We start from the raw sequence: 15,216 nt of genomic DNA on the forward strand, positions 1-15,216 counted from the left end.
CTATCCCAGTTTTCCCAGGACTGAGGGGGGTTCCCAGGACATGAGACTTTCAGCAGTAAAACATGGAAAGTTCCAGGAAAACTGAGACAAGCTTGTTCTTGTCTGATTTTGTATAATTTACTTAATTCCTTTTCTCTTTGTCCTGTGATGTTATCTATCCTGCCCCTTCCATTCTTTCCTTCAAACTGACACCTTCTCCCTGTGCTACTTTTTTTTTAATCTTAAAGTATTTTAATAATGAAGTTATTTCTAAAATTCACTTTTTGGAGACATAAAATTAGTCTTATAGAAGACATACTTTTTAAGCTCTGTAAAACAACTTTGAAATTAAATTAAATTTATCATAAACTATTTTCTATTAAATATGTTTTAATTTTAGTTTTTATTGGAGTATACTTGATTTACAATGTTGTAGTAGTTTCAGGCTTATGGCAGTGATTCAGATATATATATATATTCAAATTCTTTTCCCTTATAGGTTATTACAAAATATCGAGTATAGTTCTCCGTGGTATTTCATTTATGTTAATGGTTTTATTATAAAGTAATTGTTCACAAATTAGTATAACTCATCTAAGTCTCTCTTGAGTTTGAGGTATGAATAGCCAACTGTCTTTGGATGTTTCAATCAGAGATATCTTTGGACACTAATACATACATCTAATGCTAAATCTAAACTAGTTTTACTGCCTAAATTAACTCTCTTCCCGACATGATCACATCCACTCAATCTCTTGAGATAAAGTGAGTTATCTCCTCTTCACTTTGCTGTATTATCACAGCTAATGAATCACTGTACCCTAATTACACCACCCGGCAAACATTCTCAAATCTGCCCTACCCCCTACCTCTCCTGCTTAGACCTGCTTCCATCCATGGCTGGAATTGATGAGTAGACAAACGTTTCTCAGACTTTTAAAATCCATGATCACTTTTAAAAACTCAAAAACCCCATAATGTTATGTCAACTTTCAAATATCGTATTAAAAATAAAACCAAAGACAAGACCCAACATGTAGCTTATGTCCTCCAAGTTAGAACAGTGTCCTCTTCTTCAGAGATGTCGGCGCTGCACCTTCTGAATCCTTTATTTCTCTCCCACTCACCATCCGTCACACACGCACTCTCACCCACACAAGCAGACAACATACAGATACGCACACGTGGACGCTCACAGGCTTCAGCAGTGAGTACATGTTGTAAATCATCCCCCACAAGCTGATGTTTCGGGGCCTCCAGGCAACTGTTTCCTCCTTCTGGAGACCGTATTCTAAAACTGCTTCCTATTCAACGACTCATCCTTCAAAATTCATATGAACCATCGCAGGCTCTGAAAGTCCTTCTCTGACCCCGTCAACCCCAAAGAGATTGAATCATTTTCTCTGTTTTAAACATACTTCTAATGTTGCAGATATCATGTAGTAATACCATTGAGTGGATTACGTAATGCTGCCCCCAACTTGGGAAGGAACTGCTTTATCTATGCATCTTATACCTGAGGAATAGCAGCCATCAAACTCAATTTATTGAACTCCACTAATGTTTTTAGTATATTTATTACTTTGATTAAGCGATGACAACTTAGGCAGCATGCTTAAAATATGGGACATTTTAATAACTGAGAAAAGAATCTTCCGAGAGTTTACACACACAGTTATCAAAATATAAAGTATATTGACATGTGCAGCCATCAACCTAGACTTGCAAAATAGAAGATACAAGTGACCCAAGTACAGTCACCCTACTCCCTATCCACCCACTAATAATCTATCTCTGTTTTCCTACTCACTACGCACAATCAACATCTCCTTCTCCGGACTTCTCATTTTCTCATCACACCTATAGAAATAGAGTATTTCCACCCACTTATATGCTAAAACTGCTATGGCAAATGCCACCAATGACCCCTCTGTGGCCAAATCCAATGCACATTTTTTTAATCTCTTAAATTATTGATTTTCTGTGGCATTTGCTACTGTTGGGCATCCTTCCTGAGTCCTTCTACCACTGTGGTTTCTCCTGCTTCTTTGACCATTATTTCTCGGCTGAGCCAGGGGAGCTTCTTCTTTTACCTACTCCTTAAGCATTGGTTTTACCCAGGAGCTCTGTTATTTTTTCCAACTCTGTACCCTTTGTGGATGTTATCTAGTTCCCCAGCTAACTGAGTGCTTCAGGTTCACGTACCCAACTTTTTCTTCGACAGGTACCCTTAGGTAATGCACGGGTGCCCCAAATCATCGTATCACAATCTGAACTCCTCACTGCCCAGCTACCCATAGGCCTGATTTGCTTTTTTATCTCCCCATCTCAGCTGGCGGTCCTCAATCAACCAAACCATTGAAATGACAGCCCCCTAAGCGCTTGCCTTACAAAGCATATTCAATTGACAACTAAGCACCGCCTGTTTGCCTTCTTACTAAGCTCTTGAAATGTTTCCTTCCCACACCCTCTGCTACTCCTGTAGGTCAAGACCTTCTCTGGACTGTTGCAATAGTCTATTAATTGACTTGCTTGTCTCCAGCTGTGTCCACATCCTGTTCATATTCCATTATCCCTACTTCTGCCAAAGTAAGTAATATATATTTTATATAAACACACACAGTGCAAATCTGACTAATTAAAATCCATCAGTGCATCATCATAATTTAAACAAAAATAGGGTGAGCGAAGGGATTGTCAGAAAAGAGGATCCAGCAAGATGACAGCTGCTTCTTCTCAGCCACTCTATTCAGAGGGGCCACCAGGAAAGTCCCACTAGGTGCATGGTAAGTTACAACAAGATTTCCACAACTAAAGTCTACGGAGAGCAGAAACAAAGTAAGAAAAAACATTATCTAAAGTCTCATTGGCAAGGATGCCAATAGCTGTTTCACATCTAATAATTCCAGTTTTAAGTGGACATTGGAATAAGTGGGACCAATTAAAATAGAACCTCAATATGTGGAATAAAACACATCTTAAAATCAACTTTAACTCCTCAAAGAACTTGCCGCAAAGTTGCTTGAATCCTAATATAAGTAAAATGTTTTCTAATGCCTAGAACGTAAGATGGAAAGTGGGGATCATTACAATTTTTATGAATTATCAACCAAAGTTCCACCATCAGGAAAAAGGCTTTATAGCTAGAACATTTATAGAAAAAAATGGCAACATCATTAAGAGTACTTCCTCCAACTTAGAACTTTAAAAAATGTAATTATAAATCATTTTTACTGTGGCTAAATCTAAATTATTTGTATTCCTTGAAAAGTACTGACTAAATGTAGAAGACAATATTCGAGTATACTTATTGAGATAAAGTCTATAACCCATCTATGGAGCCTCTTGAAATTTATTTACCAAAATTTTTTATCCTAAAACATAAATAATTTTGAATCTGTGATTGTATGTAACATACAAAATATAAGCATTTAAACGTCGTATTTAATTTCAGTCTTTGCCAATGGGAATAAAACCGACATAGCAAAAGAATTACAAAAATTTACTTTTCTTCTCATAGCCTTTTGACAATCTTCTTACTTTATTTTGGTTTTATTTCAAAGAATTCTCAGACAGCTAAAAAAACCTATAGAAAATCACTCTCAAGACACATTTCTTCAATGGCTTTTGCAAAAAAACTTGGAAGGAGACATTTCCCCGGTAGTAACTACTTGGCTGTAATGGCTATTATAACAGCACTGCTGAGACATTTTCAGGAAATGTTTAATTTTTCTTACCAGGAGCATAATTCTTTTCAAAAGATTGAATATATCTTGCTACTCCGCAGAATTTTAAAGCTCTTCAAGTGTCATCTCATCAAAACCCACATTTTCAACATAGTTTACTTATTTGGTTTCTCCTCTAGTTCCCTTAGGTTGGTCATTTAACCCTTCACGTATCCACACTCGGGGTTACAATAACAAAAACAAAACCAATGGGCCATCCCTCTTTTAGATTGTCCCTTACCTTTAAATGACCCAGTGCGAGGTTGGCCATGAACTAGCTGTGTACTTCCCTTATTCACAACAAGGAAAGTAGCCCTTTCTGTATCTTTTCTCCATATTCCTAGAGTCTTAGGCTCCGATCCACATACATTCTAAATCCAAAATGTATAGAATTTCTGACACCCTAGAGCCCTAAAAAATGTGTCTCTTTCCTCTAATTAGCTTTATGCTTCCCATATGACATTAGAAACAGCACTTAATAAAGATGCTTGATACACAGAGCTCCTGTTTCCAGATCATTTTATCTAATTCAATAGTAGCTTTTTACCCCTCAGAGACCCCAGAGGAGCCACAGTTCGTACACCCGCATGCAGTGTAAATGAATACATATGTAACCAGTGATGTGTGTAAGAGACGACATTTTCAGTCAATAAAACCAATGCCATACTCACGGTGAAGGCTGGTGGGGCTGGTGTTCAACATTTCTTGGGGTTTTGCAGGCAGCAGGCTTCACCATGTCCCTGACCACACACCTGGGGCGCATGATAGACAGCACAATGCACTATTAATTATAAAACGGGGAGAAACATCTGGAAATTAAACATGGTACTGAAAACAAGTCTAAGGGAAACTCTTTGCAAACCCCTTAATGTTAACCTGGAGTCCCTGGAAAGCCCTGGGGGTTGGAAACCTTCAACTCAGGCTTCCAAGAGCTCAGTTACACCCAGATGAAGTCCGTGCTGGCCTCGGTATTGGATTTCCCTTTTAGTACCAATAAAATGATCGTCAGCAGCCTTCCCCATAGGAGCAAGGCTACTAAAAGCTCTGGCCTCACTGTATGAAGACATCTGACAGCTTAAACATAGGAACGGCTGTTGTGTTTAAAACGCGCAGGACGTTCTGTGGCTTTGGCTATTTTACTAAAAGACACGGACTCTTGTTTCACACCCTTTATCATACACAGGTCTTTCTCTTTATGAAAAAAGAGATCTGAGAGCCTTCAAGACACCCCCCAAGTTCAAAATCCCTTCAAGCTAAGAAAAGAGGAAGAGTCAGAAGGAAATGTGCATAAATGAAGTGTGTGTATGTATGCGTGTGTGGGTAAAATAAATAGAGAAGATACCTGCATAGTGTGAAAATAAACAGGAAAAGGTCTTTGCGTCTTATGTTCTCCATCAAAGAATAAATAAATGCAGAGGATGGATCACAGCTCCAAAGGGCAGCAAGAGGAGATGCCTTTAGCCTCATGTCAACAGGGCTTACAGAGTGCTGGAGAGATTCATTGGCATAAACAAGAATACATCCCCTTCTGAGGCTGTCCTTGGATGGCTCAGATGTTCCTTCACTTCAAAAGCTTTGAAACAAACCTTGCTTTGAATAGGGAAGCCCTGATCATAAAGCTGGGGCCCTACCTCTCAGACTTTGCTACATGGAAAAGCCCCTTAGGACACAGCATTCTCAACCATGAACCTGGTTAACGTTCATGGCAGCTTTGAACTACCCTGCTGATGTTTAAGGCCAGTCACGTTATTCCAGAAGTGGATCAGGGGTGAGGCAGTGGCAGATAAACTGCTTTCTCAGAGCTAAAAGCTGCACGGCAAAATTCTCCACTTCTGAAAGAAACGATACAGGGAAACATCGTGGACAAAATGCATGGAAACGTGCACACACACACACACACACACAGAGCTCATTCCAAACAAGATCAAGTGAGACTTAGAAATCAATGTGTAACGTGACGAGAAAAGAAAACAGGGCCATTTCAAAGCCTTCCCTCCTGGGCTCAAAGGAAAGAAACACAGTGTTTGTCTAGTGCAAGTGCTAAACTCTTAATGGACTGGTCACCAGTCAAAGGAGGAGAAGGTCACTCAGGCAGCAGGGTTCAGAGAACATTCAAGCAGGCAGTTGCCAGGGAGAAGTAATACCCCAGGGTTTCTGAGCTCTGAAATGTTAATATAACTTACACCAGTACAGCGCTCAGGAAGTTACATTTCATAGCACTGGGAAATCTTTAGCAATTCCCACTCAACTAAAAACAGCCCACGCGGTATGTTGAATCTACATGCACTGGTTTGCGAAAATATCGGAAATATCACCAACTTTGGAAAAAAATTTGAAGAATTATATCTATGAGAAACCATATGCAACCTCTGTATTAGTTCATTTCTTTTTTTTCTTCCCCTAAAGATTCAGGTATTTAGACAAAGCTTCGGGAAAAAAAGAAGTCTGTCACTTAGAGTTTTCCTTCAATATGCTTTTAAGTAACTCTTTCCGAATAAATGTGGAATGTCAGCCAGCACGAAGGGTAGGTTTCTAAGCAAAACACATTGTGTGTGTGTGTGAAAGACCATGTCTATGTAAGGAAATTCTCATCTAATCTCAAGTACTCAGTGGTCTTGTTTTAAAACTATAATAGCTGGCATACTTCACCTGTCTGCACATGCTATAGAATCTTCTAAGTAAAAACTTGTATTTCTGAACTTTAAAGTTTCATCGGATAATGAGAATAAACACACCAATACTCAAAAGCAATATACTTAGAATTTAAATGTACTTAATTTAAAATATACTTACTTAAATTAATTAATATATTTTATTTTTAAAAAACATATTTTTCACACTGACCTATAATCCTAACCTCAGTTCCAGAGTGAGGTAGCTAGCTATTGAATCTGTTTTCATGGAGAAAACTGTCTGATTGATTCAGATTGCTAGTTATTCAAGCAATTTGAGGGAGCTCTAAACTATGGCAATATGTATTCCTACAACTTCTAATTTGACTTCTTTTAGCTGAAATTGCTTCTAGAGAAAGAGAAGGAAAAAAACCCTACACTCAGAACAAGATACATAAAATAATACAATGCACTCCTCAGAATTTTGTCAGCCTGGGTGGATGAGCATTTCTTTAAAGTTGTAATTGGATTGTTGTGTCTGGCCTATTGCGGTTTGAGGGATAAACCATAATGGTGCTGTAATATGTGGAAACTGTTCAGCTCCAGCAGTTTCCATTCTCTCCCAGGCATTAGACTTATTATAATAACACGGACCCCTCATACTTTAAGAAACACAAGAGTGTTATGTCAGCAGGTTGTGGTGATCAAGGGTCTTTCTTACGTATGATTTATTCCTTCAGCCAGACTCAAGGAGGCCACAGACAGGCCACAATGCCAACTTCCCAGACGGTTATGGATGGAGAGACCAAGAGTCCAAGGTGGTGACCTCTTATTCTTGCAACGTCTTTGGTTATTCAGGGGGTTATCAGATGTGGACTCTTCACAGCCTTGGAAGCGCTTGTAAGCATCCCTCACCACTCAAGCATCACTGAGGATTTATGCAAATAAGGCATCCTGCAAGCATCTCAGGGAAGCTCCCCCTGACTCCGCCCTCCACGCGGCTGGGTTTTATGAATGACTGCAATCAAGGCTGAACGGCTGCCAACTGCCCACTCTTCCCTGCACGTACACACAGAGAAACCTGCCCGGCCGCAAGCCCGCAGACGAGGCCGTGGCAACGCTTTCATCCCCCCAGACAGGAATGAAATGTGCTTGCGGAGACTTAAGAGTATGTGAATGAAAAATTCTCAATGCCTTCGAAAAACACAATTTACATAATTACTTTCTCTCTTTTGAGTTTCCATTTTGGTGCCTGCAGTCACCAGCCCCCCTTCTGCCTCCCCCTCCTTGCAAAAAACTAAAAAACAAACAAACAAAATCTCACTATTTTATGAAATTTTAACTCAACTGAACTTGATGACAGTGTCAGAAGTCCAGTGACTGGGCAGTGAGCTATCACGTAGATGATGCCACCTTTGCATTTCTGTTCACATCTTTTGGGTTTGGGAGTTTACTCGGTTTTCTCCTGTCATTGATGGAGACAATAAACAGTGCTGGGGGAAGTGTATGTGTGCTTGAGGGAATGAAACACTTTTCAAATACACCATCTTCTAATTTGCTGATCTCTGATCAAAAACACAGAAACAAGGAAAAACGGGCAAGAAGAGACCTCAGGGGCTCTGTAAGCAGCCATTTGCTTCTAAAACTCTCATTCAGCGCTCCGGACTCCTCTTCCATAAGACATTACCCAAAATGACCCAAATATCTGCAAAATTCCTATCTCCAGCCTGACCCTCTCTAACTCCTGACATCCAACCGTCTCCACAACACTTTTGCTTGGCTTTCCAGCAGGCCTCTCAGAATCAGCATTTCCAACTGGAATCCACCCTACCCCACACTCCTGACCCTCCACGGCCATCACCATCTTGGCTGACTGTAAATAGGTTTCTCTAGCTGTTCAGGCCAAAAGCTTTAGACTCAAAGCCTCGTTTCTCTCACACCTGTGTCCAATCCATCACAACGGTTCTCCTGTCCAAAAATGTGCAGAGTCTGTCCATTCCTCCTCTGTCCCCCATGGCCATCCTGATGGGGCAAGTATGGTCTTTTCCTTGGATTCCCACAATAGACTTCTCCCTGGCTGCCTGAAAGAGACCCTTTGGAAAGATAAATCAGATCGTAACTCCTCTGCTCAAAATCTTGCAGCAGTGCCCCAGTTTACTTACAAAAAATGCCAGAGTCCTTAGAGTATAATCTGGCCTCCTGTAACTCCCAGAGTTCTTCTCCTACTATCCCCTCCCCAGCACTCCCCGCCCCATTCACGCTACCCCAGCTGCAGTGGCCTTTTCTTGTTGGTCTTCCTCAGATGTACCAGGCTTGGTTTTGCTCAGGGCCTTTGCACCAGCCATTGCTTCCATTGGGAATGCTCCTCCCTGATACGGGTAAGACTAACCCCCTCACCTCTCTGCAGTCTTGGCTCAAACATCAGTGTTTGGTGGTTCCTACTCTGATTACCTGCTTATGACTACAGTCTGCCCCCACCAGACTTTCAGTGCCCTTCACCTTGCTCTACTACTTACTACATGTGCCCCTCCCCGGGGCCTCCACCCAGGCTGAAATACAAGCTGCTCAGGAGGAAGGATCTCTGTTTGCTTCAATGACAAAGGTCCAGAGCCCAGCACAGGGTAGGATGTAATAGTCACTCACTACATATGTGTTAAATGAATGAATAAGATAAAAAGATAAAAAGCTGTTAGTACTCTAACATGCTAAAACACAGTGATTTGCAAGAGATTTAGGTAATGCTTTTTTGCAAGATTACAGCATATTTCTATAAAATATCTGCAAAATATAGATTAATCCATGATCAACACATCTTATGATTTGAATAATCCACTAAATTTGTTTTTATATGGTTTGACTGAGGGTCATTCTCTTTCCAAACAAGAAAAAAAGACTTATTTAGTGTAAAACACTCTTCAGTGTCACATTATTGCTTTGAACAAAAGAGACACTATCTAACATTTAGCATACTGCTATTTTATCAAATAAAACTTTAAAATAATTAATTGTACATGAGGTAATTCCTTAATAGTAAAGAGAGAAAATTAATCCCCTTTTCTTTTGATTTTTCTAAACAGGGTAGGAAAATAAGAAAAACTGTTTACTGTCATCTATTATGTACTAAAATGTCCACAGATATTTAGATAATATCTTATTTAATCTTCACACTGCCCTGCAAAGGAGATGCAATTGTCCCATTTGGCAGATGAAGAAAAACTGCTAAAATCTAAGAGATTAAATTTATTTTTCCAGTGATAATTGGAAAATGTTGATATTTTAAGAAGCCAAGATTTGTATCCAGGTTTGTTTGGTACCAAAGCTAATGTCCTTTCCATCATTCCAAGGAGCGTTCTGACATTAATACTTAAAAGATAAATGGAAACTAATAAAAATCAATCATGAAGTTACAGAGTCCAGTATCCTCTGATATGTTTCAATATCACTGATTTCATGACCTAGGTACATTATTGAAGCTATTCAAATAACCTCACATAACTGAGTGTTCTTGAAACAGTATTCTAGTATTTATTGCAAGACCATATTCTCCAAATATATCAGGAGAACAATGGTGATAGCAGGGTGTCAATTTGGCTAAATTGAAATGTAGAGTGACCTTGACACCAGTGGGAATGTGAAATGCATGGCATGTCATCTGGTATAGAGAAAAACAGTTTATATAAGAAAAGGAGTCAAGAAAGCGAAAGAGATTTAAAAGATCATTTGCGAGACACATATAATTCAATTGATAAAAATCTTTTCAAAAATGTTTTTCAAAGGAGGTCATCAAAAGTGATCTTCTCATCTCCACTTACAAATACTAAAAGAGGAAGAGCTGAAAAATGTTATTTTACAAAATGAATTTTAAAAACTGCATATTCATGTCAACTTAACAGTGAACCAATCAGTATGATGACTGTTACCACTAAGATGAAGACGAGACAGTGAAAATTCTCTACCAGAAGGGGAAAGTGGATGTTGGTATTTTGAAAAGCCAGATGTACTAATCACAGATCATCAGGGCCTGGTCCACCTCTGATGTGTATTCAGGGAACCCTCAGAAGCTACGTAAGAGTGGCTTTTATTTTAAAAAAGACACGGAGGACAGGCAAGGTAGGTTCCTAATTATAAGAAAAGGGAAACCATTTTTCACAGTGAGTGGTGAGGGCTATTAAACCTCCCTTAACCAGGCCAGGAAATTATTCACCAAACCAGACACAAAAGTATAGGATTCTGAAATAAAGGTGATTACAAGATACAGATTCACTACAGAGATTAATGGGTGATTTTAAAGTTTGGAAAAACAAATTTTTCAAAGACTGATAAGATGGTGACCTAAATGGGAAGGAAATCCAATAAAGAGGGGATATATGTATATGAAGAGCTGATTCACTTTGTTATACAGCAGAAACTAACCCAACATTGTAAAGCAACTGTACTCCAATAAAAATTTTTTAAGTTTTGATAAGAAGGAAAATCATAGGCAAGAGGTCAAGTCCTTGGTCTTCTGGGTTATTCACACCTGCCTGTTTATCACCTCTTATGTCTCTGGAATGCTTATAGGCTTAGTTCTACAAGGTCCTAATATTGCCTCCAATATGGAAGCAGTATGGCCAATTAAGCTCTTTTTACCCAAGCTATTATTCTCTGTTAACACAATCAGTTTATTTCTCCAGAACTTTGGATTTATATCTGCTACCATTCCCCGCATGCCATCCTGTTGACAATTTCCTACTTACTAATCTGTGTGCATTCTCCAACAGTCACCTGCTGCTTGCAAAATACAACACAACTTTCAAAAAATCAAGATCACCAGAAAATACCTTCCACTAAACCTGCAAGAGAGAACGACTTCTGTGCGTTCCACAGAGCGGGGGAAAAAACCCTCTATCTAGTGAGAAGCACGGGACTTCCAGAGGCAGGAAGCAGCCATAGCGCCAAGGCAGCAGGTCCTGAACCCTCCAAGGGTAAAGAGAGAGGAGCTCCAGTGGAAAGGCGGATGGTTGAGGGGAAAGAGGGTGATGTGGAAATAGAGAGTGAGGATAATTGCTCAAATGTCGACCAAAGGCGGGTTTTGAGAAAAGAGGCATGAGGAAGGGAAGACGGTTTTCTATATCTATGGGCACAATTCTAGGTGAGGGAATTTGCTTTGGGAAAGACAGAAGCTAAAGGGATGGGGGGAGGGGCAGAGGACACGGGAGGGGCACGGGGGCGGGGAGTGGGTAGGTGTTTAGAGAGGAAACGAAGTTGCTGGGAGACTGAGAGGGATGGCAATCAAACAGGTAGGGGATTTGTTCCCGAACTGCCACCTTTCATTGGACCATAACCGTCGTGTCCATTTCCCCCCAGAAAAGATTCTTGCAGGTTAACGCTCCATGAGATTCCTTTTGAGAAGCTTTTGGAGAGTGAAAATCGTCTCTCCACCTCTCCTCCTATTTTTAACTCTTCTCCTAGAGGCAGAAACTTCTGCTCAGAACTCCCTCCTCACTCCTACCTGTGCCAGGGGTGGGAAGAAGGCTCGAAGAAGCACCCATCTCCCAGCAGCAAGGCAACAGCATTTATGTTTTCACTAGTGAGAAGGGCTACCACATCTTACAAGCAGGAACGAGTTGGCCATTTCCTCCTTCACTTGCTGAGTGGAGCCCCCAGGGGCCTCTCTTCCCTTCTTCCTGACAGTCCAGCCGTCCTGCAGGAAGCAGCCTGGACAGATCTGGGAGGAGCAGACTCTGCCGTGTTTCTAACTCCATCTGCTTCTCTTTCCCACTGACCCAGGTCTACTCAAGCTATGTAGGTAAACACATCTGAAGCCTGCTTAGAAGACTTGGTCCTTTAGTTTCAGAGTGAGTTAAAAAAGCAAAATCACCACCACCACGTCAACTGGGAGTGACCGTTCACAGCAGTAAGAGAGAACATCAGAAAACTCAATGATACCTGATTTTCTCTAGCAAGAGAGGAAGCATCATCTGAATCCAGAAATTCAGCCTGTTTTGCGCCTCTTGCCCCCATGATGGTACTTCTCTGGGGAACACCATGTCACAGGCTCTAGTTTGCACACAAAAAAAGCCCCACCCGTTTTTGTTTTCCACTAAAGAAGGCATATTGGTCTAAAAGTGAGTGACGATGATAGTATCAGGGAAACGTCTTGGAACAAACATAAGGTTATCTTAAAGGGGAAATCGTTGACAGCTTTTAGTACTTCAGTTCCATTCATAAATAGGTCCTAATACCCCTCACAGCCAACCCCTGTGCCTTACAGCCCAGCTGGGGACCACTGCTCTAACTGCTGGCTCCATCCCAAGCCTGGCGGAGGGTGGTCCCTCCACCTAAACAAACAGCCTCTGGCTTGAATGCCTGAGGTGAGAGAGACTGTTGGATCAGCAATAACAACACCAAGTTAAATGAGAATAGTACCACTCAGAGAGTCAGGTAAGTGAAAAGTGTCTTCATTAAATCCAAAAGGCAATTCAGCAAAACAAGATGAATTTCAAGAAATGGAAACCTAGTCAGATATGAAACCTGCAATAACAGGACAGGAAAAGGACAGAAAGTAATATCAGCTAACATTTCTGAGTGCCTACAGTGGGTCAGGAGCTGAGCTAGGCGTCCCGCATGCCTTTGGCCATGTCATCTGGTCACAGGTCACGTATGGTACTTGCTGTCACCCAAGTTACACATTGGCTTGTACAATATCACCATTTCTTCTTAGAAGCACAACTCATCATTTAAAAAACCACATGCCATCTGTGAAGTGCTTTGTTTTGAGCAAAAATATTATTTCATTGTCATTCACGTTTTAGCACAAGGCACAGGACTGTAATTGAATAGTTCAAGTTCTTAGCACCTCACATCCTCTTGCTACATTGCAGGGTCCTAGAAGAATAGAGAGTTGTCCGATCATGGTTATCTACAGTTAAGTGTCCAGGGTAAAGGATGCAATTTGGTAGTAAAGGGAGATGAATGGTATTTGTAAGGATTATTGCCAGAGCTTCTTTACAACTAACGATTTTTCTGCTTTTTACTTGTAACACAAAACCATAGCTCTTTAAATAATGATTTTTCGGTAGTTCTTTGTATGCCATTTCTCCACAGGCATTCACTCTCCTTGCTCATGGGGAGCCGGACAGCTAAATAAATACCTACTAAAAGGTCCATAATAGTTCCTTCGTGGGGTTTAAGTTGATTTTAAACATAAAATAAAATGGAAAAATGAAACTTGGAAAGGCATTAATGTAATATTTCAGGCATTGCTTTCAATTAATTATAACTACTCTCTCAACTGATTCACCTGCCTGGGAAGTTAGAGAGAAACTGGATTCAACCAGACATGAAAATGTATTGTCCATGAACTATTATAAACGTGAACATTCTGTATAAGAAATATGCAATATTCCTTTTCTATGGTAAATGAATGCGTCTTTATTTTGTCAAGAGGCCATGGTGCTTCTTTTACTTAAAATATGACAAAAGGATGAAACCAAATCACTTGAGCATGTCAACAGGAACTTTAATTAATACCTGAATGTGACTGCTTTTTGCTCTAAACATTTTTGGCATTTAGAGTGAGAAAATTAAAACATATTGGAAATTACTTTTTCCTCCCTTTCAACCAAACTGAAGAAAATATGAACAGATATTTAGAAAAAATATGAAAGGTATGAGATTTGGAAAGATAATCAAGTGACTAGGACTTTTCATTCCTCACTGATAAGGGCGAACATTCTCCAAGCCCTTTTGACTTGATAGGACTGTCATTACTGTGGCTTCAAATGGGCTGATGCTTCCTGAATTGTCATTTCCAGCCCTCACTTCCCACTATCTATCAGGTCTGAAATCTGTATGTACCTAAAAACCTTTCTAACAACTGAGCCAGAACAGACTAACATACCAAATTCATATTCCCCCTCCTATTAGACTGAAACACCTCGCAAGGTCTACCTGGTCATCAGTTAAATATTCCCATTACTGATGTCTGCAATCTCGGTGCCCTATGACTGCTTACTTTCCCTAATGGCCAATGAAGCATCGAGTCCTCTGACTATGCCTTTGAAGCAGGTCTAGAAATTGCCCGTTCTCATTGATGTCTACTACTTCCGAAGTCATTTTCTCTCTTCAATGAAAGAATTAATGAAGACCCTTTTCACTTACCTGACCGGGAGAGTGTTACTATTCCCCTTTAACTTGGCGTGATTGCTTGATTCAGTCTTCCTCAAGTGCCATTTGTTCCTGCTAACAGATTCTACAGGGGGCTTCCCATCCCCGCCCACATCAAATACACACACCGCCGTCTACTTCCGGGGTCCCTCGTTCACACGCCTTCGTTCACTAATCTCTTCCTCTTAATTCCTCACAGAGCCTGTTTCTCAAGTACATCTATCTCGATATTCTGGAACATCATTTTGCCACTTCCGTCTCCATTCCATATGCCACATTTCTTACTTAAAGTGATATGCCTCCTTTTCCCTCTCCATTCATTTTTAGTTCTTTCTAAATTCAACTCAAATGCACTGAACACTAGGAAGCCTTCCAGGCTAAGGACTCTCATTTATCCTTCACCAATATCTTCTAGAAAAATTGGTCCTTATGTAGGGATGAGAAATTTTGTTTAATAGCCGCAGCCTAAGCACTGGGAAGACATTCAGGAAATGCGTGCTTTGGAAATAGGACACGACATGGAAGCATGTTCCGTAGGCCTGGCTGGGACGCTCTGATGATCATGACATCTTTGCAGTCAATGAACAAACACTTACAGGACACCAGCTCTGTGCCATGCACTGTGCCCAATGCTACATCACAACCCCAAAGCTAGTCAGCCTGTTCATCAATAATGGTAGTAATAATAATAACTACTTACATTTATTGAGCATTTATTGCATGTACTCTTTTAAGCTCTTTATACGAATGAA

General features: G+C 40.3%; 1 protein-coding gene across 2 annotated transcripts in view; it reads right to left on the reverse strand.

Annotated features, from left to right (window-relative positions):
- Nucleotides 1–15,216, reverse strand: part of RIMS1 (regulating synaptic membrane exocytosis 1) — a 471,448-nt gene that overhangs the window by 392,018 nt on the left and 64,214 nt on the right. The window contains exon 2 of one of the 2 annotated variants that reach the window (XM_027092566.1): nt 4,376–4,456. The exons of the other annotated variant lie outside the window; for it this stretch is intronic. Coding sequence (XP_026948367.1) covers nt 4,376–4,456 — 81 coding nt within the window. The remainder of the gene's footprint in view (nt 1–4,375; nt 4,457–15,216) is intronic. 2 annotated transcript variants of the gene reach the window in all.

This window comes from Aethalodelphis obliquidens, unplaced genomic scaffold, assembly GCF_003676395.1.
Source record: "Aethalodelphis obliquidens isolate GAN/ISIS:26980383/991018 unplaced genomic scaffold, ASM367639v1 scaffold3, whole genome shotgun sequence".
NCBI lineage: Eukaryota > Metazoa > Chordata > Mammalia > Artiodactyla > Delphinidae > Aethalodelphis > Aethalodelphis obliquidens.